Source organism: Rattus norvegicus, chromosome 3 (assembly GCF_036323735.1).
Source record: "Rattus norvegicus strain BN/NHsdMcwi chromosome 3, GRCr8, whole genome shotgun sequence".
In the NCBI taxonomy this organism is placed as follows: domain Eukaryota; kingdom Metazoa; phylum Chordata; class Mammalia; order Rodentia; family Muridae; genus Rattus; species Rattus norvegicus.
Genome location: NC_086021.1, coordinates 42,295,060 through 42,320,361, shown reverse-complemented (window position 1 = coordinate 42,320,361; position 25,302 = coordinate 42,295,060). Strand labels below are relative to the sequence as shown.

The 25,302-nt window shown below is 36.7% G+C and overlaps 1 protein-coding gene across 26 annotated transcripts in view; it reads left to right on the top strand.

Moving 5' to 3' along the window:
- Nucleotides 1-25,302, top strand: part of Dennd1a (DENN domain containing 1A) — a 487,315-nt gene that overhangs the window by 141,455 nt on the left and 320,558 nt on the right. For 13 of the 26 annotated variants that reach the window (NM_001191747.1, XM_039105292.2, XM_039105287.2 and 10 more), the window contains one exon: nt 22,115-22,164. The exons of 2 other annotated variants lie outside the window; for them this stretch is intronic. In NM_001191747.1, the coding sequence (NP_001178676.1) occupies nt 22,115-22,164 (50 nt within the window). Of the gene's footprint in view, nt 1-18,105; nt 18,158-18,187; nt 18,534-22,114; nt 22,165-25,302 lie in introns of those variants that run through there. 11 more of the 26 variants (XM_039105289.2, XM_063283987.1, XM_063283981.1 and 8 more) reach the window with 2 other exon arrangements.

Sequence of the window (25,302 nt, the reverse complement as noted above, 5' to 3'; positions counted from 1 at the left end):
ACTTTGTAGCTTTATTTGACTCATTGCATTTTTAGTTCAAATTTGTAATTTGACATACTTTTTAAATATTTAAAAAAACACCATTAACAACAATGCTATCACACTTCATTTTTGACAACTTTATCAGAGCTTTCACACAAGGAATATTGTGCACAAAGCTTGCTCCTGATGCATTCATTCATGGTTTTCTGTCATTGAATGAGGGACTTGGGAAAGAACCATTTAGGATAATGGTCATAGAGAGAGCAAGGTGTCTTACAGTCTTTTTGAAAACAGGGTTGACAGTGTGATCAGGCATATAAGCTATTCAATGGCAAGTTTTATAATAAGGCTTTGGGAGATAAGAACCTAGGAGAGCCCATCTGGTTTGCTTTGTGTCTGACCTCAAGATTAAAATAAGATTTAAAAAAAATTTAAAATCTTACCTCACCTTTCCTTCATCTAGTAAAGTTTTAAATCATGTTTTAAGTTGCTATGAGATTAAGTCCTTATAATTAAATAATACAATCCAAAGTTTATAGAACTTTAATAAAATTACTGAACATCTTTCTTTAAGTAATTATCTATAGGATGAAAAACTATTGTTTGTAATTCACCGGTAGTCATAACTCTAAAGGAAGTGATTGTTCTTAAGTTTTTTAAGTAGGTAAATAACCTTTGTGATCCCTGAGTTGCATTATTCAGGGGGAGACTGTTCTGTAGGAGAAAGCTTAGAACAAATGGGTACCATCTAGGCCTAGTCCTTTAAAGACTTCTTTATTGTTTCTGAAAGAAGTTGGGTAACATGGTATTTTTCAAGTATATAACTTTAGAAATTGCATAGGTAATAAGTTTGTAACAAAACTCTAGAAAGTAGAGATCAAGGAAAATAAAGCTTAAGTGTAAAGAAAATATATAAACCATTCCAGTATTTTACTACTCAGGAAAACTACTGGCACAATGAGGAGTTTTAGCATCTATGTTCATTTCTCCTGAGTACATGTGTGTATTCATCAAGTGTTTGAGGAGGGTGTGTGTGTATGTGCTATACATGCATATGAATATCCACAGAGAAATACTGTTCTCTGCAATGTCATTGCTTGTGGTGTCCAGTTGACTAATGTGATGCTAACTGTGTAGTAAATTTAGTCCTTTACCCTTGTCCATAGATAGCCTTATACAAATTTCCTGTATGATTAAAACTGTAGTAAGCATTTATGAAGTAATAGCTGTGGTTATCTTTAAAGGTGCTCACAGGATAGAGGTGTCTGACTTCTTTGTTTGGAGGATTGACACAGTGTTGGATCTGAGACCCAGACCTGTGGGTTAAGGGAAACCTACAGGAATATGTACAACACAGTCTTATTTAGCATCTTCTCAGACTTTTGAGATATATACTTTACCTTCTTGACCCCAAACAACTCAGGAAATGAGACATTTCTACTTGGTTTTGGAAAATATTATTTTCAGCTTTCCAAAAGTGTACTTGAGGAATCCTATCTACTATGAAAGAGAATGAAGAATGCTTATTTTTATTTGCCTTTAAAGTCATTATATTATAAATTCATAGGCTCTGTTTACATTATCATTCATTTGAGCAAACCAATTATGTCTCTCCCCATACTATTCAAATTATCTGTCTCTTCCATATACCAGTATAAAAGATTCTTGGGAATATTTCTATTATGTGTAAACTTTAACTACAGCATTTCAGCTATTAAAACGTTTATGTTGTAGTCCTTAAGGAATATTTAAGACAATTCTCTGTCCAATATAGTGCTTATTACTGTGTGGGTGGATGTGAACACTCTGGTTCCCTCCTCTCCATACCCTCTCCCTCCAGTTTTCTTTCCTCATTCGCCTAAACTACCATAGCTTGTTTTTACATATAGTGTATTTTCCATGTTCCCTCACACTTGATCAGAGACGCTGGCTGATGCTAGATGTTTTATTCTGTGTGTTCTTTGTACCTTACAGTAAAAGAATCTGTCACAAATTATTGTGCCTCACTGCTTTAGAAACTGAGAAAAAAGGGAGGTTAGATTGACATCTGTGACTGAATAATGATGGCCAGCCTTTTGGCTCTCCTTGAGCCACAAAGCTAGCACTGCCTTTAGAGTGGAAAAAGAAGTAAGAAGAAAGGGGAGGGATAAAAGAGAGTTACAAATCTGTGGTCTCAGAGATGTATTACTGTTGGGCCAGTTGTCTGCATGGCATGATAATCCATTTTGATCTTCTCTGTCTTAATTGTCTGCTAAAGACAAATGGGCAGTAAAAGTTCATCAGTTTCATCTTTTTGCTTCTCGTTTAGAAGCAGAATAAATGATCCATCACTATAGAGGAAGCCTTTCTTTCTGTCACGGAAGTAATGCAGACCCAACACGTTTTATTAAAATGTTTTCCCCTCATTATTTCGGTCCTCTCAGCTCTGATAGATCTTACTGTTTCATAAAAAATGTAATCTGAAATGTAAATAAGGGTCTTGATACAGAAAGAAGAAGTAATGAGCAGTCTGAGCCACATTGTAGGGCTCTTGATTGTAATTACTGACAAAGTGATTTCTCTGTGCCCCATTTTTTTCCTTCTTTAACTTGTCTGTGACACAGTCAGACCACAATGACATGTATGGTTTAAGACCATTAAATCACTGTAGCACTCAATATTTCACTAAAAATCTAGTAAGCCTGCTATTTTTAAACCTGAAAATAGAGGCTTTGTTAATTCCTAGAAGATGTGCATTGCCTTTACTTTCAAAAAGAGCAAAACCAACAACAACAAAAAAAATGGGATAAGCAAGGGCTTTTCAGAGTTCATGTTGTTTACTCATCTTCTTTTGTTAAAGCTTAATAATTTAAATACCAAACTATCAACAGTAGTAGGGTTCTGACTTGAAAAGGATCTCGTACTTTTGAAAAAAATCCTTCCAACAGCTTATTGTGAGATGAAAAAATTATCTCATATAATAAAATAGGCAATTTTTTAAGAGTTAAGGTTATGAAATTAAAGGTGGATTTGGGCTTACTTTGGGTTATGGGAAAAGTCTGTTCTTTTTAGCCTCCATCAATAAGCAGAGTAATGCAGCCCTCTCAGTTCTCAAAGATAACATGCCAGTCAGATACAGGAAATAAGGAAAGCCAGGTGTGTCTTTGAATCATGCGTATAACTATACTTCTATAGTCAACCATTTTTTACTTTTGTCATTTTGTTTACTCTGTTCATTTCTAATTATTGGAAAGAATTGGTAAAACTTTATTGTGTTAGCACCATTTTAATAAGTACTAATTGAATTAAGCAGAAAACAATAGTTAAATTTACATATTTGGAAATGGTTGCTACTCTCTTCAAAAGCCCATTATTGACTTCAAAACAGTACATTTTTTTGTTTAAAAATTGGTAATATTAATGTATGATATAAGATATTATGGAATAAAAATATAGTAACTTATCTGATACTTCCATAAGTAGCACAGTACTATAAAAAGTGAAACAGGCATTACATATGATTTTAAAGCATACCAGTCATAATATGATTATTTCTTATAAAACATATGCAATTATTTATTCTAACAGTGATGATTAGATTTGAGGATACTAGATGTTTTTTTTTCGCCAAGTGCACATATAAATTTTGATGAAATAGTGTCAGAGTTCCCTGGAAAGAGGGGTCTGTGCATACCTGCCCATCCCTGAATCTACAGATTGCTAATAGAGTCACAGGTAATTTTTCTTTCCACTGGCACTGAAACACAAGTTATAATGAAACCAGTAATTTTTAAGCATTTATAGAAACTATAAAGAATTTATGGAAGTCTTTATATAGAAACTAACAGTGTTTCTTGTACAATTCTATGTAAGCAATGTAGAAACATGGTGCATTGGGAAAAATAAAAAGGTGCTCTTTCTTTTGTGGTTTCATATGGTCTATGTGATTTCGAAATTTCACAATTGACAAAAATTAAAAAATAAGCATCAATACTAAAAACTCGAATATGGTGCATAGTTTGGGCTAATTGTGATAGAAATTGTGATTTTTAAAGTAGCATGTAATTGCTTAAATATGGATTTTCATGTTTGTGTTATAGATATGCTCTAAAGAAAACATTTCCTAAGCTTCTAATTATCCACGGATAACCTTGGTAGATTGATTAGAAGGTTCTGATTAGAGAGATAGTAGTGATAGTATGCAAATGAGCATTTCTACTTGCCTACTGATGATTGCTTCATTCTTTTGATGAGGTCCAACATATGAAAAGTTTCATGTTACTTTGTTTCAAATATTTATAGGCAGAAACAGATACAGCATTCTGTTGAAGAATTTATTATATATTGATTGAATGAATAATCCCATTTAATAAGAAAATTATATATGTAATCTGCACTTCCTAAAATTTTTACTCAAAAGGTAGCCCTGTTTTACTTTATACAACACAGTGTATATTTCTTACACAAAATACAAAACAAAGGACATTATTTGACTTTTCCTGTTATTATCAGGCAGGCAAGCATTGAGAAGAATGCCCTGATCTGTTATAGTCATAAGTAGAGGTTGAGGTTAGAACTGAGATCTGAGCTTTGTGACTTACATACAGAAGAAGGAATTAGACTTGAGCATACCCCATTTCTCTGGAAACCTCATTTCTACTTGCCTACTGATGATTGCTTCATTCTTTTGATGAGGTCCAACATATGAAAAGTTTCATGTTACTTTGTTTCAAATATTTATAGGCAGAAACAGATACAGCATTCTGTTGAAGAATTTATTATATATTGATATATCTTGCTGGATGCTATGAAGCTATTGGTGCAGTCTATTCAGATTTGTGAGTTTTGTGTGATCTTGGAAACTCCCCCCCCCTTTTTTTAAAGCAGCCCCCAAATAGTATTGCTTTTAATTAAGACTTTTAAAAATAAAATTTATTCTTGGTGATCTACCCTTTTTCCTCCTGGGCCCTCTTGCTCTCCTTTTGCCCGTCTGCCCCACTTCCCTCCATAGCTTCCTTTTCATGTTTGAAAGTTTTCTGTTTGTCTGTCTTTGACCAGGATCTCACTGATTGGTCTTACACTTGTGAGCTAAATCATTATACCTGCTGCCTCCCATATAGCTGGAAATGGCAAGTGTTTTGTGGTACTAGACACCACAGAATAGAATCTGAATTCATTTGCACTTCATTCATAGGTTTGCTTAAGATTAAGCTTTAAAACACTTTAATATCCCAGTTTTTTTCTTCCAGATTTGTTTATTTATTTAATGTATATGAGTACACTGTAGCTGTCTTCAGACACACCAGAAGAGGGCATCAGATCCCATTACAGATGGTTGTGAGCCACCATGTGGTTGCTGGAAATTGATCTCAGGACCTCTGAACAAGCAGTCAGTGCTCTTAACCGCTGACCCATCTCCTCAGCCCCTACAACATCCCAGTCTTAACATTAATGTAGTAATAAGGAACTACCCTTTTTGCCTTTTTCTCCTTATTGCTGTTTTTGATGGTAAAAACCAGTCTAGGAGAGTAGGTTTGATTTGTACAGAGAGAGGTTGGTAAATTTGTAGAGTATGGGTCAGATACTATGTAAGGAGAGAGGAAGAAAACAGCAATAGACTATGGCTCTGGTCAGTAGTAGGCTGTAGAAGTAACTTATGTCTAAGTGCATTGTTCCTCATGGAATAGTGGCCTTGTTAGATACCTGATGTTGGGAATGTTGAATGATGGTGTCATAGATGATAAGAAAATCATTAAAGAGTGGTACAGAGAAGCTCAAGTGGAAATCTTAGAGAGCTACTTTAAAGAAATACTACCTTTTAGACCCATGTTACATATGTGCTTTCTAAGATTGGCTGTTGACTTAGGGGGCTTTTAATTAAATATCCCAGTCACTTTTCATAGATCTATATCTACATCTATATCAACTATTCTCTCTCTCTCTCTCTCTCTCTCTCTCTCTCTCTCTCTCTCTCTCTCTCTCTCTCATCCCATTCCTCCTTCTCTCCATCCCATCCCATCCCATCCCATTCCATTCCATCCCATCCCATCCCATCCCATCCCATCCCATCCCATCCCATCCCATCCCATCCCATCCCATCCCATCCATCCATTCATCCCTCTATGTGGTTTCTTAGAGTAGGGTAGGGTAGGGTAAGATAGGGTAGGGTAGCCCTGGCTGCCCTGGACGCCCTGGACCTCACTTGCTGGGGATTAAAGGAGTGCATGACCACATCCAACTTTATACTTTTAGAAGTAGTTAGAATATTTTTTGAAAATTGAAGTACTATCTTCACCACTTTGGCTTTAGTTGGATAAAATGCAACATTAATCAAGCTTTAGATATTGTAATATATTCTAAGACCCCAGCTGTAACTATACTGAGGAAATATAAGTTGAGATGATGAAGATGAAAATGGAGGAAGAAAACACAACAGTGACAACTACCACAGCACAAAACCAGATAGATAGATAGATAGATAGATAGAATGAAAGAATGAAAGAATGAAAGAATGAAAGAATGAAAGAATGAAACTAAGTAATAAGTGATTTTGTATTGTGGTGTTAGGAGGAATTGTAATTTTTGTATGCACAAATATAAATTCCGAATCCCTTCAACCTGAGAGGGGTTGTAAGCCCAATAGCTATTAAATTGCCTTGCTGCAGAGTTCTCTTTGACCAGGGTATCAGTTCCCACGCTTGCACGAAGTGTGACTGTTTTAGTATATTGTATTACAGCTCTCCACACAATTCATTGGCTTGAAGATGCATACATGTATCCAAATCAAGTATCTACTGGTCCGTATATGATTTTTTCATTTAATTTTGTCGAGACAGAATTTTGCCCTGTAGTCAGGTTCTCTTCGAAGTTGTGGTCCCCTGCCTCATGCTGGGATAATAGATATGCCATAATGTCATCCTTGTGTATTGTTAATAGAAGTGTTGTTTTGTCTTTATTCCCCCACCCCTTAAAAAAACATTAAAATGTAAGTGTTGGGGCTTGATAGTTAAAAGCATTGGCTGTTCTTCTAGAGGACGCAGGCTCACAGCTCTTTGTATTCTAATTCTAGGGAGCTAATGTCCTCTTCTGGCCTCTGTAGAAACCAGGCACCCACATGGTACACAGACATAAATGCACACAAAACAGCCATAAAATAATAAAAATAAAACAAACCTTTAAAAATTTAAGTGTTTGAGGGTACTAGGAGATAGTTGGCTTTATTTTTAGCAAATTACTCAATAATATTACAGTGAATTAGGTCTAGTTTTTGATGAATTTTAAACTAAATAACTAAATTACATATATTTATTTGTTTCAGGTATGTGAACTTTTGTGTGAAGGCTAGAAGACAACTCATGGGAATCAGTTCTATCTTTCCACCATGTAGGTTCTGTAGATGGAGCATAGGTTGGCAGGCTTGACAGCAAGTTCTTATTGGCTGTACCAATTCCCTGATTCTGCTTTTGAGAGCTGTCTGTCTTGCTTTTCATTGAATGTCTGTCATTGGTTACTGTTGCCCTTTGTGTAGGCACCTGTAAGTCTTGTTCATCTTCATCCTTAAATTGATCTCTGGTCTGTTCAAATTTTCTATTTCTTTTTTTTTGCATTTACATGCTTACCTGCCCCCTCCCATGTATAGTCTTCCTCATGGCCAGCAACCCAATGACCCAAAGTCACTAGCTTCTATAACAGTGGTTCTCAACCAGTGGGTCATGACCCATTGGGCATGAAAGACCCTTTTTCTATAGGCTCCCAAATCCATGGGAAAATGCATATATTTACATTACAATTTATAATAGAAGCAAAATTACAGTTATGAAGTAGCAATCAAAATAATTTTATTATTGGGCCTTACCACAACATGTGGAACTACAGTTGTATTATAGGGTTATATTAAGAAGGTTGAAAATCTGGTGGTCTATAAGATGGCTAGAGATAGTGTTCTAAAACATAAGTCGTATCACACCACTGCTTTGTAGGTAAAATTCTTCATTTTCATTTTCTCCCTTACTATTTATCTGTCTGTTTTGAGTTACTATTTCACTGTGTAGCCCAGGATGGCCTTGAACTTGTGAACTTGTGACCTCTGAGTTCTGGGATTCTAAGCTTGTAGTTCCATTTCAAAATCTGTAATTAGACTTCTTGGTGATGTTTGCTGATAATTTAGTAGGTGTCCAAATTTCTAGGCTTGAAGACTAGTTACCATTTGACCTTGATTCAACTTCAGTGCCTGTTTTCTGTTGTTATGACTTATGATATAGATGTATACTTTGATCATTTTGTATCATGTTTTGCTGTTCCAGCTTTTTATGGTTAGAATATTTTCCTCCTTTTGTTCTCTCACTCCCACAGCAGACCACTTCTGCTCAGTTTTTGTCACCTTGCCTGAGAAGCTTGCTCTGACAACTATTAACCTAGCCTCAGTTTGGAGAGCACGTGGAACATTTACTCCTCACATTCTGTTGTCTATGTGTCTGTTTCTTTTGTCAGTCTAGATTTCTAGGCATAAAAATGGCTGTGGCCAGTGTTAGACTGGGAAGGGCTTAGTGAATAGTATCACGTGTGTGAGTGCTGAGGCATGAGAGTGGTAAATAGGAGCATGCCATTGGATGCAGATTGTCTGAGGTTAAATCTCAGCTCTGCCATTTATTTACACATTGAAATTTCACTTCCTCTCTTGTAAACTATAGATCAGCACAGTAAAGACCTTACAGGATCTGGGTCAAGATTAAGTTAATAAAAGTTCATGAAGTGGAAACAAAACCAGAAAACAACCTGTGTCTAATTTTAACCAGCAATTGTAGATTCTCCATTGTAATTAGAAGTAGATTTAAGTTGGCAAGCTAATGTTGTTTGATGCTTTTATCAATTTTTGAAGCTGAGTATAATAAATAACCTTTGCCTCTAGATTTCCAGATCCATCTATGGATCCTTGATAAACCTATATACTGTTCAGAGTAAACTTTGAAGTCAGAAAGGAAATCACAAGTTATCCGCCTAGGAAAGAAAGAATGGGGAACCATCCTTGCATATTTATGTACTGAGATGTACTAAAAATGAAAACTTTTAAAATGGTGACAAAGGGGTTTCAAGTACTTTAAACTTTTTATTACAGTTATAAAATCTATATGTCAAGACTCTGGTGCTGAAAAACCTCAGAAATTTATTAATAGGTTTCTCCATCCTTATAAATGAGCCCTTTTGGTTGTGTATGGGCTTTGTATTACTAGGGCACCCTTCATTTTGAAATGGTTATATGTAGTATAGTAAAGATTCCTCTGGCCATTATAATTTCTAACTAACTTCAGTCAGTTTCAGATTTCAAATGCGACATAATAAGAAGCCAGACTCTGTACATGGGGCAGGGATTGGTGAGTGAAAATGAAAGGAATTTATAAAAATATTGAGATTGTTTATTTTGTGTGTGTGTTTGTGGTGTTGGAAATCATATCCAGGGTTGTCTTTGAAGAAAATTATATTTATCAAGGATTATTTATTACCTATCAACCTTGGCAAACATGAAATAAAATGTTTCACATTGCTTTTATCCATAAAATCTTCTTACATAGCTCACTTACCTGGCAAATACTGATTGATTTTTAAAGGTGGTGGTTTACAAGTCACCTCTTTTGTATCTCTAGAGTACTTTTCTTTTGCCATGACCATATTTCTGTTACTTAAATAAAATTATTTTAAGTGCATGGATATTTTACCCACATGCTGTGTACTATGTGCCCACAAAGGCCATAAAAAAGTGTTGAACTTCCTGAAACTGGAGTTAGAGAAGGTTGTGAGCTATGTGGGTTCTTGGAATTGGAAGGTAGCTAATGCTCTTAATTGCTAAGACATTGCTCTATTCCCTGCCTTGTCTGTATTTCTATCAGAAAACCCAGGACACTTAACACTTGCCTATGTAATGCTTGCCTGCTTTATGTTCATGGCTTTTGGACTGGGTCTTGGGTGTGGCACTGTGCATGGATGTTAAGATACAAATTTTTTATTCATAATATTAAACAACTAAGTAGCGTTCACACTGTGACCTGTGAGTTCAGAATTTAAGCCAGATAGGAGAAATAAAAAAAATATGAAATCTTTATTTGTAACACCAGGGAAATAAAACATAGAGGAGTATTTAATGCTCTATACGAAGTTGATAATATGTGGAAATTGTATTAAGTCCTAGAATGCAAAGAAATACTTTAGATGATGAGCCCGGAGTCAGGTGACTGAAAACTAAGTCTTCCAGCATTCTTCTTCAGTTTCTCATCTCAAGTCAGCTAGGTCAAACAGGTACTATTTGTCTGCCAGACAAGCCATTCTCTCCACAGTATCTAACCTAAGCCTTTAAGCATCCTAGGCTACATATTATAGGGAAATACAGATATGATAGAGGAGTAAGGTTGCTCCTGTCTAAGAACCTTTAGCATAAATCTTTACTTCTACAATTGCAACTAGAAAGTAAGGCAGGAGACAGGCTTTAGCTTCAACCAGCGTAGTGGGCCACTTCGCAAGCTGTACCTATGTATTTGTTGACAGAATGCTAATCAAATAAGGTATGAGACAACACAGTATCTTCTGTTCTTCCACCAATCTATATGAAGCTAATTTTATAAGACCTGAGTCTCAGTTTCTTTCTAATTGCCACTTACACATCTCTAAGAAAACAGATGACCACTGGCATGTGAGAAAACCCCCCACAAAATTTAGATATGCTGGTTTCATACTCAGATAAAATTTATACTTTATATCAATGTAGTCTTTGAAATTATATAATCCATATTTGTAGACATAAATAATAAATAATAAAAACTACTAATACATTTATACTGGCTTGAATAGTCTTCTCCATTTCTTTCATTTTTTGATGCCATGCATAAATCTTAACTTTTTTTTTCTTTTCTTTTTTTTCGGAGCTGGGGATCAAACCCGGGCTTTGCGCTCGCTAGGCAAGCGCTCTACCGCTGAGCTAAATCCCCAACCCCAATCTTAACTTTTAACACTTGATTTTCTAGTAAATTCCAGTCTCTGGCTTGCCAGCTATTTTCATTGATTTTTTATAGGAACTCAAGAGACAGGAAGAATTCATGGAGAATAGTCTTGAGTGCCTAGAGTCTGTATAGGCTAAGAATGGATCTGAGTTGGAAGGTTATGTGCAGGTGTGATGCAAAAGGCTCTACACCCTCTAACTGAGTCCCAGTGCATGAGCCTGAGGTCCACACTCCCTTCCAGGACATAGGATCCTCGTGCTGTGACCTCTGCCACCCATTTTACTTGCCATTGCCTCTCTTCTTGCCAGCTTCCTTAAGGCTCATGTCCCGCTCAGTGGCCTTTGCTCCTGCTGATGCTTTTGCCTCCCTCTTTCTATCTCTTCTTCATTTTTACCTTATGAATTTCTGCTCACTCCTTGAACTTCTCCCACTCTGTCACTTTCTGAGAAGTTATTCATGACCCTTATGTCTAAATTCAGATATTAAAATCAGAATACATCTAAACTCTGTTATTTTGTTTAGAGTGTTTCAGAACGATCCATCCGTGCATTTATTTCATTTGCCTCTGTCCAGTTAGATCTTATACTCCGTGTGGGCAAGGGTCTCACCTTACACGGTGTCTGTCTCATTCCTGGTTTGTAGCACATTGTTTGCTACTAAACAACCTGTTCAGCAACATGCTGAAATGACACACCTAGGAAATTGCTGTCTTTCTAAGATGGTCTTAAAGTAGACTTGACTTTAGGTGCTGCTTTACCCTCTGTCATATTTTCAAGCACTTAGAAAGGTTTCAGGGACCCAAAGGTGTTTCTTGGAATCTAATATCCATGGTGAATGTTTGAATGTGAGTCAGACAAATGGATCTTCTACCCCCTGAAAGAATCAGTGGTCTGAGAGCCTTCGTGTTCAGATGGAATGGGTCAGAGCTGTATAGATGGTGAGCCTGGATCTTCGACATGTTGAACTGGGGCCTAGAACTGGGGAGCTGTCCAGAACAGAACTGAGCTGAGTGATTTACCTATAGAAACTGTAGTAGAGGAGGCTGCAAAGAGAGAAGAAAGAGAAAGTCCCGGGAAACATTATATGGAAAGGAGTTCAACAGGGGTGCAGGAAGAAGGCCATCCATTTTCTTCATCTAACAGAACATTGGACAAGAAATGGTATAGGAGAAAATGCTGAGTGGGGCATTAGGAAGACTGTCTCCCCGCTAATGCTGCTTCAGAAATAATTGCAAACAAAATGAATATCAAGTGGAAAGATGGTGACAAATTCAGAGACATGCAATTGTTTGTTTGCTTAGAAAAGCCATGGACTCATTTGGGGATTGTGAACGAAAGGAGGAAATGCTTTGGTGATAGGTCTAGCCACAAATAGTTGTGAATGCTAGGTGTTGGAAAAGAATCCTACAGTTGGTTGAATATTTTAAGAAGTTTTTTGTTTAAAAGGCCTGTAGTAGACGTTTGCCTGTGTAGCAACAATCACATGGGATTGCTGGTTTATCATGGAACCAGTATGGTTAGCTGTGTCCTTTTACCTTCTAGGAAAGTGATTCTCAACTTTTCTAATGCTGTGACCCTTCAATACAATTCTCATGTTGTGGTAACCATTAATATAAAATGAATTCATTGCTATTTCATAAGTGTAATTTTGCTACTGTTTGAATCATAATGTATACTGATATGCAGGATATCTGATATGTGATCCCTGTGAAAGGGTCATTTGATCCCCAAAGGAGTCATGACCCACAGGTTAAGAATCTCTGTCCTGGGGGTTTCTAGAGTTTGGGATACTTTTGAGTCTTTATATTAGTTCTCTCTCTCTCCTTTTTTTCTTTCTTCTTCCTCCTCCTTCTCCTCCTCTTCCTCTTCTTGTTCTTTTCATTCTCCTTTTCAATTTTGTATGGCTGGCATTTTGCTCAGGTTTGCTCAATGGAGTCAGCTGGTCAGATTCTGACTGGAAAACTAGTGGTAGTTTCTAAACAATAGGTTGTTTCTTTTCATTTCTTTTTAAGTGTGTGTGGTGTGGTGGTGGTGGTGGTGGTGGTGGTGGTGGTGGTGGTGGTGGTGGTGGTGGTGGTGGTGGCGGCGGCGGCGATGGCGGCGGCGACGACTTGAAACAGTGCCTCATTGTGTAGCTCAGTTTTTTCTTAAATTCACCATCCTGCCTCAGTTTCCTGAGTGCTAGGATTGTAGTGTGTGCTACCACGCCTGTCTGTGGGGAAATGTTGTTCCTTTTTTTTTTTTTTTTGGTCACTTTCAAATTATGATTATTGTTTCCTTTTGACCTTTTTTTAGGGATTTTAAAAGTAGACTATGTGATAGAAAATGTAACTGACTTCAAGCCCTGATATGTTCTTAAACAGATCTGTAGGTTCTAAATCGTCCAAAAAACGAAGCCCATGACAGTAAGCTCCAGAAGAGCTTCAGTACTTTAGGCTTCTCTTTGAAATAGTGACAAGAGTAGCTGACTCCTGAGAGCATATGGTGATGAGTGACAGCTTTTGTGGAAAGCGGCCTCGTGTGATTTGACATTACATAAGAGAGGGAAAGGACTTACAAACATTATGGGGAACAGAAGAATTCCAAAATATGTTTAAACTAATGTCAGTCCAGTTGCTGCCCTTAGTTTTTCTCAGGTAGCCACAGGTAATTGGTAGTTCATGTATGTTGGAATTGGAGTAAAATAAAACATATATATATATATATATATATATATATATATATGTATATATATATATATATGGTTGAATTCTTATATTTCCCTAGCCTTCTGAAGATGAAGAGATTTTAAAAAAAGAGTAAAATATTGAATGCTAGATTTTAGGAAACCTCTTACATAGTTTTCTTATTTTGCTAGTGTTTCATATCACCTGCCTTCTGTCTTGGTAACAGAATGCTATCACTGTGTTCTGACTACAAGTTTCCTCAGTTCTGACTCCTCCTCTCGTTTCCTTTCACTGTAAGTTGTGAGAAATATTAGTTCTGAAATAGAGATGACTCTGCAGTGGAGCCCTGTTTAATCAATTTGTAAATCATACTCTTTCTAAAGCAGGTCTAATATTTACACTTTGATTCCCGTTTTCTGCTTGCAGTGTTTGTTGATGGTATCTAACATTCCCTGGCACTGGATAAATAAAGGCTGCTATTTCCTTTTCAACCTTTTCAGCTATTATCCTCATGCAAGAGCTAATAAGTGGAGGTTAGGTGAATTACTAAACCATGATCCTGTCCATCAGAAGAAGCCGGGAGCCTTGATTAACATGCCTTGTTAACTGATAGGTTCAGTTCCACACTGGTAGTGCTAGAATAATTTGTATAAACCAAGCAGTACAGATTCCTTATTTTAGCACTAAGACTTACAAAGGCTTCTTTTAGCAGCCTTTAATTTTGTACTTATGTATGTGACATAGCCTGTGGCTGTGATAGCTACTGTGAATCTGCAGTTGTTTGGGGATGAAAGGAGGAGGCAGCTGGAAACTCGGTAGCTACATCTAGCTGTCTACCTAGAGAAGGCCTTGATTTCAAGTTTATCCAAACAAGCTCGACTAATCCCAACTATCTAGGGGGATCCACTGTCAAAACAAGCAGCGTGGCCCTGAGGCAAACACAGCCATACAGAAATGAAGGCTGGGGCTTCCAATACTCTGATGACTGCATACTGGAGGCTTTTTTCCCCCCTGAAAGAGGGTAAGAGAGGTAGAATTTGCATAATGCCTTTTCATTGGAAACTTTTGGAAAGCTGACAGACCCCCAGCTTATAGATCTGTAGCCACAATACAGAGTCTATAGGAGAATCCTTGAATGACCTAACCATATTGAAAGGAAATATAAAAGCGTCCAAGTATAGCCAAGTGAGAGAGGAAAAGAGGCCGATGCATTGTCTAACATCTGCTGCACTTCTCGTTAGTTTTGTTCTTTGCTATTCTATGTGGACTTTGGAGAAGCCTAAGACAGCCTAACATGAATCCTATAATCTTCCTTCTGAATATTTATGTAGCGTGCCAGCTTCTAAGCTGTCCTTTGCGTTTTCCTACTTCCCCCTCATTTTCATGCTCTCAAATGAGGCCAACATTTCAAAAGCTAAATAAATGTTTGTGAATGTTTATAAAAGATTTGCATAAATTTGTCCTTGTCTGACAAAGATCACTTTTTTCTTATGCCAGTTCTGAAAAAAAAATTTTTTTTAAAGGTTTTGGTGCTTGTCTTTACAACAAAGTCCCACATCCCAGAACAATGATTGCTGATTAAGTGGGTATGCAATTGTGACTGAATAGGCTTTCAAGATACTGGGTAAAAAGACCCATCATCTGAAGGCTGAATTATAGAATTTAGAAAATGTTATCAGAGGTACACATTTAAATAGAGTTTTATAGTACCATATCATTAGATAAGACAAAGAGTTCTTAGGAGTTAAAAGAAAAGTATAACCACCCATGGTTTAAGAAATTGTCCTGTATAAATTTTAATAATTAGAATGTTTCATTAACTCAGAATATCACCTCTCCTATGTTTGAACATGTTTAAAAATAATCTTTAGACCTTTAAGCATTTTTTGGAGCCTGTAAATCTCCCAGCGGTATATGTGAATATGGTACTGGGGTGGTGATCAGAGGGAGTTTAGTAGGCAGTCTTTTATGACATTTGAATGCTCAATCATACCTTGAGAAAATACAAACTCTATGATATATGTGTCAGTGCTTAATTATAGGACATCCACACACACAGCACCCAGACACTTGTGCTACCAGTGTGTTTTCTGAACTCATTTATCTTTTAAAATTAGAATAGATTTTGAGGGGTGGCAGGGGAAGTTGTGGGGAGAGGCGCTAATTTAGTTCCAAGGTATTGGAAGATTGGCAGCAGAGAGAGGTAACAGGCAGCTCTGTTCATCTTTTGGTTGTATTGGTTTAGAGGTTTAAGTTGTCATTAAGGCACAAACTAGAGCCACTTCTCTGACACAGTTTTTATCACATCTGCTAGGCTTGTGTCCCAAGAGGAGACGCGGGGAGCAGTGAATTCAGCATGGGCCCATTATCGACTGCTTTTTCGTGTGTTGTAAAAGGAGTGAGACCTCAGGGAGGCTTGGAGCCTCCTCCCGTGTAATGTCCAAGTCAGATTTGAAGGACTGGTGGCAGGAAAGCTTTGGCCTTGGGGTGTGAATTCTAAGAAATAGAGGCACAATTAAGTTTAAAAAATTCAAGGACTTTGAGCTTGATAATGAAAGATTTTTTTCTAGACTAATGTGAGCAGAAAAGATGCCCATCTGTGCACATTTTTGTGTGCATTTAAAATATTTAAAAGCTGACAGCTTTTAATATGCTTACAAAATAGTATTTTTATCAGTGCTCTTTTTCCTTTTCTTTTTTTCTTTCTGTCTGTCCGTCTGCCTGCCTCTCTTTTCCTTCCTTCCTTCCTTCCTTCCTTCCTTCCTTCCTTCCTTCCTTCCTTCCTTCCTTCCTTCCTTCCTTCCTTCCTCTTAATAGTATTTTCCTGAGGGCAAATGACTTCTTGAGGGAAATTGTGTTTGTGGTTTTACTGCAGAGACTCTGTTCCTTTGGTATTTGCTGACTTGAGGCCTTTTCCATTTCCTTTTAGAATTGTTGTAACACACATGCTCAGATAACAGGAATATAAATGATTAAGGAATTGATCAGCCTTAAACAATTTAGAGGGCTAAAGTGAAGTCTACTTCTGTACTCCTGATGTTACAAAATGTCAATTATATGAAATGATAACCACATCATTTGTTCATTTTGGAACTATCTGACAATAACCTTAAAAATTGTATTGGCATTCGACACAGGCCTCTCTGGTTTTTGACTCTTTGCTGTGGAGTTTAAAGTTCATTAGATGAACTTTTGGAATAGAGGATGCTTTTTAATATTGTGAACTTGTCTGTAGGGAATTATTCGGATGAAAGGAAGGAACACAAGATGATAAACTAAATTTGTTTTAAAAAATAAAAAACCTAATTTTTAACTTTGGACTTGAGAGGTCATACATTGCTGTGCAAAGGTGGATCTTTAAAAGTTCTTGATAATGTGTATAAAAAATTAATATATGTTGAGAATGTTGAGAAGGACATTCTGTGGTAGAATACTTTCTTGAAATGCCCAAGGTCCTAGGTTTGGTCACAGCATGAGTTTTATTATATGAAAGAAATTGTATGATACACTTATAGATTATGATGAATTCACTTGATTTTAATGTTATCTTTGTATTACTATGTTGATTCTAAATGCTAGGTATAATTATATGCATTACTAAAAATTGAAATTTATAAAAAGGAAGCTAGGAGTGAATGTTGAATATTCCTAAAAGAGAAAGTTAACACAGTGCATTTGAGCAGTAGTGTTAAAAACTGACCTGGCTTTTATGTTCCGTGTTGAAAGCCCATCCTTATAAAACCTTTTATTCAAAGCCCCTTTTCTCACTGGGAGAGGAAAGAGAAGAGATTTTAACCATGATGTAGATCTTGAATTTAATTTGATGTTTATATTGAAAAAATTAAATTTTATTTGCTGATTTTACAGTTTCCTAACTGATTAACATCCTTGAACTTAATGCTAATTAAGCTTCCAGGAGCTTCTGCTTTACTGTTTTTAATCATAAACATTAAGAACCTTTGTTAGCATTCCCTTAGAGTCCCTGGCTTTAACTTGAAATTGCGTAAAGTACAAATTCTGTTAGCTTTTTGTGTGTTTAGATTGTATGTGCTCTGTAACTTTTAGCTTCGATATCAGTCAAAGGCTTCCTTCCTGTCCCATCAGTGAATTGGAGCTGCTCTCACTTCGAGGAGTGGGAGGGTCAGTTTTTCCTCACACTCTAAAAAACAATCTGAACACAGTATGGTAGGAATTTGAGCTTCTCTTTTCCTCACGTACCTATGATTTTGAAATTAACAAATAAATTAGATGTAAAAAAACTGAGGAACTGTTCTACCCCTGGCTGCCCTCCTTTTTATCCTTCCTTACCTCAAGGTAAATTATCAGCTGCTCTAAGCTTTTAGGATGCACTGAAAGGCTAATTGTAGCTTTATGTATTGTAAGATACATTCATTTATTCACAGTACTTCTTAGATGTTTTCTTGCACATCTTCCCCCCTCTGTCCTCTAATTATACCAGCTGTGCCTCATCTCAGTGTTCCTTACTTCCAGGAGACAGGATAAGGTCATCTGGCACATTTGTCCTTCAGAGGGCACTTGTGAGGTATGTATGTCCAAGTCTGACTGCTGTTTTCATCTGCCAAATAAAAATTATTTTTTGTTTGTATGTTTTGTTGAAGATGAAAAAAAAGTATTTGATCTAGGAAAGGATATCTGTTACAGGGTTGCCTACATCCCTTCAAAGCCCACATTTAGAGAGACACGGTCAAACCTTCCTGTGATTAACAGTCTGATAAATTCATCGAATTTAGTTTTCAAAGCTTTACTCCCACATAGGGCTCTATAATAGATATTATAGATATAAAACTTGACTTAGTTCTTGAGAGAATGGCTCAGTGTTAGAACATACCCCCTCTTTCTCCACAGTGAGAAAAATTCTCTTGATGGGCTTTCTGACCTGCAGTGAGACTTTCCATTAGGTAAGATGTACCCAGAGCGGACCAAGATTAGCCCTGAGCTCTTTTCTGATTTCTGTTGTGTCGTCCTGCCTTGGCTGTGTTGACTTGGTCTCCTGGTGGATGTTGCTTTCCTGTTCCCATACAGCTGGCTGTTTAATATATGCATAACTGCTCCCTCCCCACTCTAGTTTCTTCCCACATAAAAAAATCATATATTTTGTTAGAAAGAAAGCATTTTGAAAATTGCCTATTTTATAAATTGTCTGGTGACACAAAGAGGTTGACTGCTATTTTCTTGTCTCATTTATTTTGAAAACTTTGCTACTGAACTCACCTTAATCAATGAGCTCAGAGTTGTCTCCAATAAGTTATGTGTTGGATATATTGATTGGGAGAGATTTTAGAAAACCCATCTGGGGTTTATAATGTCAGCAGTGTTTTGATTATGAAAAGAGTTGGAACCTGGGGACATGGAACCAGGTGGCGAATGTCCTAAAGCCAGTGGTGACATGGTGGACTGGTTCCCTCCTGGGATCTAGTTCATGCCCTGCACTTTAACTGTGGTGACTGGCTACTATAGATTCACTTTTATTTATTTATTTATTTTTGCTCATTAAACTGTTGAAAAATCAGACTGTATATGAGAAGATTTGTGAAACTATAAACTTGGGAATTGATCTGGGGAACTGGCACACAGTCGTCCCCACCCCTGCCTCTGCAATTAGATCGTTTACATTTCATCAGCTGCCCTGCATTTCCAAAACCCCCTTATGTTCCAGGAATGGCGGCTGAGCTGAGGTTGACTGGCTGAAAGAGCTTGTGTGGGGGAGAAAAACAGCAAAATTGACATCTACAAACCAAGTTTCCTAGCCAGACATAGTTGTTCAGAGAAGGGGGTTTGGTAACTGGTCGATGATTGTTTCCCCAGTAAAATTAGTGTTGAAAGATTCAGGGATACTCTGCAATAACTAGAAGGCTCAAAAAAATATTCAAACCAGGGTTTTATTCCCTCCTCCCTTGGAGAGTAATCTTTCCATATCTGAATAATTGTGTTTTTCTTTGGACAAAGAGAATAAGGTAACTGAATATTTGTATATAATGCAAGCATCAGTATGCATAAAATTGGCAGCTTTTCTTTACAAAAAACATTGGTTGTTTCCCTCTCTTGTTTTTCTCTCCCCAGACTCAGAAGCAGATATTTTAGTTATGGCTGTGATCATGTGATTTTGTCTATTACAAGATAGGTGCTCATTATCCCCCTCTGACAGCACACTACCATCTTGTTTGACTTAAATTGAAATATCAAGCTCTTATGGCATCACAAACTTGAAGAAACATACGATAATATGTAAACAGGAGCCTGCATTTTTCTACATAACCTCTTCTCTTGTCTCTCCTACTCCACTACTTTGTTTTATAGAAAGGAGAGTTTAGAGTTTGTGGGAGGTAGATTATACTCAGCCTATACTGGTCATTTCCATATTTGTTCGAATATTACTTGACAGTCAAGTTCATGGTCGGTTATTACTTTTGACATAAGAAAGTGGTAAGTAGTTTCTATATTGTAGTGAGTAATAAGTTGGGCATATTCGATTCCTTTGACTCAGCTGTAGAGCACAATGCTTTCTTGTAGCCATGGGGGTCCTTTCTTTCAAAAATCTTTTGAGGCCTTTTGCAGGCACAACTCCAGCATAGAGTAGAGAAGTGCTTTCTGTACCTGAAACTTTTGAGGAGTAAAAGATGGCAGTCTTTGTAGCTGCTGGTGTGGGCAATGAATGAGCACATGGTATTTTTTAAAGAATGTGTATTAAGTTGAGATATGCTTTTTGGTGTTTTCATGGTGTGATGGGAGCTTTGTATGTGGATTATATATTCTTATAATTCCATTAAAATGAGTGTTTTATACAATTTCTCTTTCAGCATCTGATTGATAATAATATGTACAGAGAAACTGATCTATATAATGCCCTATTTTAGCTACACACTAGTGGTTTGAAGCCACAATAGGTAGACTGCTAAATGCCACTAAGAATGTCCAGTTGATAGGTAATTCCTCTAAAATATGCTTATATTCTTAGCTACTTTTTCAGTCATTACAGTTTTCTAGCATGCCTTAACAGTGCTGAGATGTATGTAGTGGACCCAATCCAAGATGATATTAAAACTAGGATATTCTCAATTGAATTGTGTTGGCAGAACACTGACAGAGCAAGTCAATGTGATTTCTGCTTCACTGAGTGGGTTATTAGATTGATGTGGTTTATTTCTTGAATGATAGAACTGTTTTTAAAAATAAATGAAGCGAGAAGCATCAATTCTGTTAGCATTGATAATTCATTATTATTGGTTAGAAAAGTGCTACATTTATAAACTGATCTTTAATTTATCACTTGGATTAGTACTTGCAACAGGCAGGTTTGTTTTAATTTGAACCAGTTTCCCAATGTCCCCCTCCCCCCCAAAAAAGTGTTCTTCATTTTGTCTTGAGGTTGGGCTTTTAAATAGTTAAAAACAAAATCAAATTCATGAAAGGAATACTTTTTAAAAATTTATAGCATTATTGGTCAGTGACCTTATGTTAAGCACCAACTGTAGGCTGTTCAAACCTGTGGTCAAATTTAAGTCAAGCTATAGGAAATTCTATAAAGAGAGTAATAATTGTGTGTGTGTGTGTGTGTGTGTGTGTGCGCACACACACACACACACACACACATATATTTAGCAGTGCTCGTGTATGTATATGTAAAATGTGTCTGTTAGGAAAAGTTCCCCACTTGTATTATATTGCATATCCCAATGTTCTTCTCTTAATGTAAGAACGCTGTCTTTTATAAACAAGTTTTTGAGATGCTGCTTCTTCTCATGCCCTTCTCCTGAATAGTGTGTTTGCCTTAATGTGCCTCAGCATTTATAAAATCATTTATTCATACTGATGTTTGCTTTGGATTTTTATAGGTTTCAAGTAGGTAAGTATGTCTAATTAAGATAATGATGTTTAAAAATCAGTGGTCATAGTTTGATTCCAAAATTATTGTATGACAACTTCTTGATAAAGCAACCAGATAAAGTTTTAAACTGTAAAAGTGAAGTTAAGAATTTCCAGTAACAATTAACTTCAAGTTGGCTTTCTACTCTTCTATAATTTGGCCTATTGATGCTTGGAAGCATTGTCTAATCCTGGCCCCCTCTGTTCCTAGGTAACAGGCAAAAACAGTGCCAGCAACAGCGGCCCTGCCAGGCCAAACCCATGTGGCTCAGTGTTATTCACTCTGATCCATATGGTCAGGCTGGAGATGGTCCCTGGAGGGGTGTTAACACGAGGCAACCCAAGCACCTCCCTCCCCTCGGAGCTTTCCTGCATGGCTCCTGCTGCTTGCCCATGTGTGATTCTTGATTAATTTTTCATTTTTAATGAAGTTTGATCATGTTTATTATTTCTCATGATTGACTGCCTCATACTCCTCCCGTGTAATTGATAAAGCACATATTTCTTCATCTGTCTCCTCTTTCTTTAGGGTAAAGTTGCTAGATGGTGTTCTATGATTAATGTTAGATTTATTGGTCCCAATAGATGTTTAAATTATCTCTCTTTCTTTCCACAGGAAGTTCTACAGACTTTGACCAAGTTTTGTTTTCCCTTCTATGTGGACAGGTAGTGTCAGATTTTCACACTTTATTAGTAAAAACAAAAAAGGGGTAGTAATAAACCTGCTATAGAAAATAAAAGCCATGCCATTCTTAACATTCTGTCTGTTTAACCATGATTTAATGCACCTCTGCTCCAGGGAGAGTTGCAGTATTCTCCTTTTCTGGGAATTTTATTGACACTATCAAAAAGTTTAAAGCTTAGAGCTATGTGTTGCACAGTTTGTAAGATGTATTTTGTGTGGTACTAAATTTTTGATTTTGGTTATCAGACTTAGACCATGATTAAGAATGGTTGGTATTTAACTCAATACTATTGAATTTGCATTCAAATATTAATATACTCAGCTTAAACAAATAATATATGACCATCTGGCTTTATTGTTTGTTAGCCATTGGTTTCAACTCCAAATTTAAAAAGATGTGGACCTATCTTGTTTAGAAGCATTTTACTGCTTAAAAGATAAGTTGCTAGGTAGTGTTTTACAAGTGACTGAAGGTGGCACCTCTGGGGAATTGCCATTCTCTATAGGCATGAATACTAAAACATTCACGAGCTTCTAAACAGTCCTTGGTGTTCAAAGCACAAGAAATGGTTTATAGGGAAAGGTACAACTATAAGAACTCTAGGATAACTGAAATGGTACGAGGCTTGTTTTATTTTGTTAAATCATCCACTGCACGATGGCAACTGTTTTTCAAAGACCTCATCTAACTTTCTTTAATTGCAACTTTTAATGTTAGCAAAGGTAGTGATATTTATTTTATCTTCAAGAACTGTTTGTTGTGGTCTCTATTCCAGTGAAGCATTTCTTTGTGATCATTCATTTGTCTACTTACTTTTTGTCTCTTTTTTGTTTTCTTGGGAAATTGAACTGAGACTATGTGTATTATGGGTCCCCCCCCCCTTAATTCCACTTTTAGTGTTATTGATCTTGTAGAAAATATACAAATTATGACTAATAAATTTCATAACATGTTCCAAGAAAGCTGTATAATATAAACCTTCTTTAGGAAGAGTCTATCATGCATTTTTAGCTTCCATAAATAAGGAATGAGCTATAAAGGATTTGAGTGGTGTAGAGAGCATGTAGATGGTGTGCTACTGAGTTCATTTCTAGATGTTGTAATACTAGTATCTTGGTTTATTGGGCATAAATGAAGTCAAGAGTGGTGTGGGATGAGACTTAGTATCCAAAGGAGTTTGAGTCCTAAAAGCAGCTCTGGAATGCTGCTGGCCACTCAGCATCAGTATGCTACCTGCCTCTCACCTGTTGTTTTAAGCCAATCATCCATTGTAGTGCTTTTAGACTCAGAGCTTTTAAAACCCGGCACCAAGCTGTTTTAGTAGCAGGTCCCTGCTCAGAACAGAATAGCCTTGAGTGGTCTGTCTTTAAATGAGAGTCCCTTCTCTCCTCCTTATCCTATTGCTTCTTATTAAAAAATAGCAAGAAGTGTAGGGTATTGTTGACAGATGTTCAATGAAATTTTGCATTTATGTATATGAATTGGCAATGTATAAAATTTCTAGCCACCTAAGAACTGTATTACAAATTATGAAAAGCCAGTTATACAAATTAACAAAGCTAAATATAGCTAAATATTTAGCAAACTATATAAGATATTTTGATAGGGCTGCTTGTTAGAAGGGTGATCTTCTTGGATAAGTGTTCTTTAATTGACTTTGTAATTAATTAACTTTGTAAACTAACATTAGAAGACACTTCCCACCGCAATGCAGTATGTATGCACTTGTGTACATACAAACACACACCTCACATTTACACTGCACACATCACCCTGATTCCCTGATCATCTGGATGATTTTGTTCTGAAATAAAAGTAGTACTCCTCTATGGATAATTCTGAAGCATCCTCTCCTCTCTGTCTCTCTGCCTCCTTTTTGTCACCTGTAACATTGGAGGTTTCTTCATTGTTAGTGGGAAACTTTTTTTTTCTTATAAAACACATTTGTGCAAATCACTTACACCAGTGGTGCTCTTTATTTTTTCTTTTGTAACATTATTTAGGGATATATTTTGATATTTAGTACACAATAGTTTGTCTTTACATTTATTATATTCCTTAAATTAATTTCTACAGATACGCCAATCAAACAAAGTAAAGAAGATTCCATTTTATTTGGGAGACTGTATTTTCTCTTCTTTTGTTCCTTTTAGGTGGACATAACTTCAATATAGAAGACATCATCACAATTAGACTCATTTATGAGGAATATAGAGGTTTTAATGTCAGGTTTTTGTTTTTGTTTTTTAAGTTAGTTGTTAGCAGTGTCAAATAAATGAACCCAAATTCTGAGGCTCACAAGTGTGCTCAGGTCTATGAAACTGTCTGACTTAGCAAATAGACCAGCATGGGCCATGGGATGAGCAGTGCCCGGGTAAAGGTACTTCCTGATCTCTGCTGCTGTGTTTTCCTACCTTAGGGAACAGACATACAACCTTCTGACACTCTATTCTGTACTTGTACAAGAGTGGTACTTGCACAGTGGTCATCAAATCTCCTGTCAGCACTGATGTCTTGCCACCTCCTGTGCTGTTTTAAGGTTGTTCTTTCTGAAACTAAGACTTATCAAAAATAATAATGCTAGTAGTTCTGCAGAAGCGAGCCTTTCCCATGTATTCTCTCATTTTATCATCTGACTGTAAGAGAGAAGAGCAAGAATGTGTACTTCATTTGAAATTGTCTGAGTGTGGAGGGATCATGACGCACCCAAGGTCCTGTTAGGCTTACAGCCTTTTCTAAGCTTCATCCCCCACTAGATCACCTTGCAGAGAAGGAGTAGTCACCAAAATCAGGGGATGGAGGAAAGGAAGAAAGATTAGCTTTGAGTGTCTAATTGATTCTTGTCTGGTAACCTGGCTGGTTACTTCTTCCGTACTGTTTCAGCAGTGACCAGATAATCATCTGTGTGTAAGCAAATGCTTATTCAGGACAGATCCCATTGTGCTGAGGTATATGCAGAATATAGTAATGTCTCAGGGTTGAAACTCTTTCCTTTTTGTATTTCCCAGTTTAGTTCAAGACATTCTGTAAAGGCATTTTAAACACTGTTTGAAAGGATGGGGTGATAACTAACATGCTCAGAGAGAACTTGTTCTGGTGGGTGAGACTTGTGTTGAGT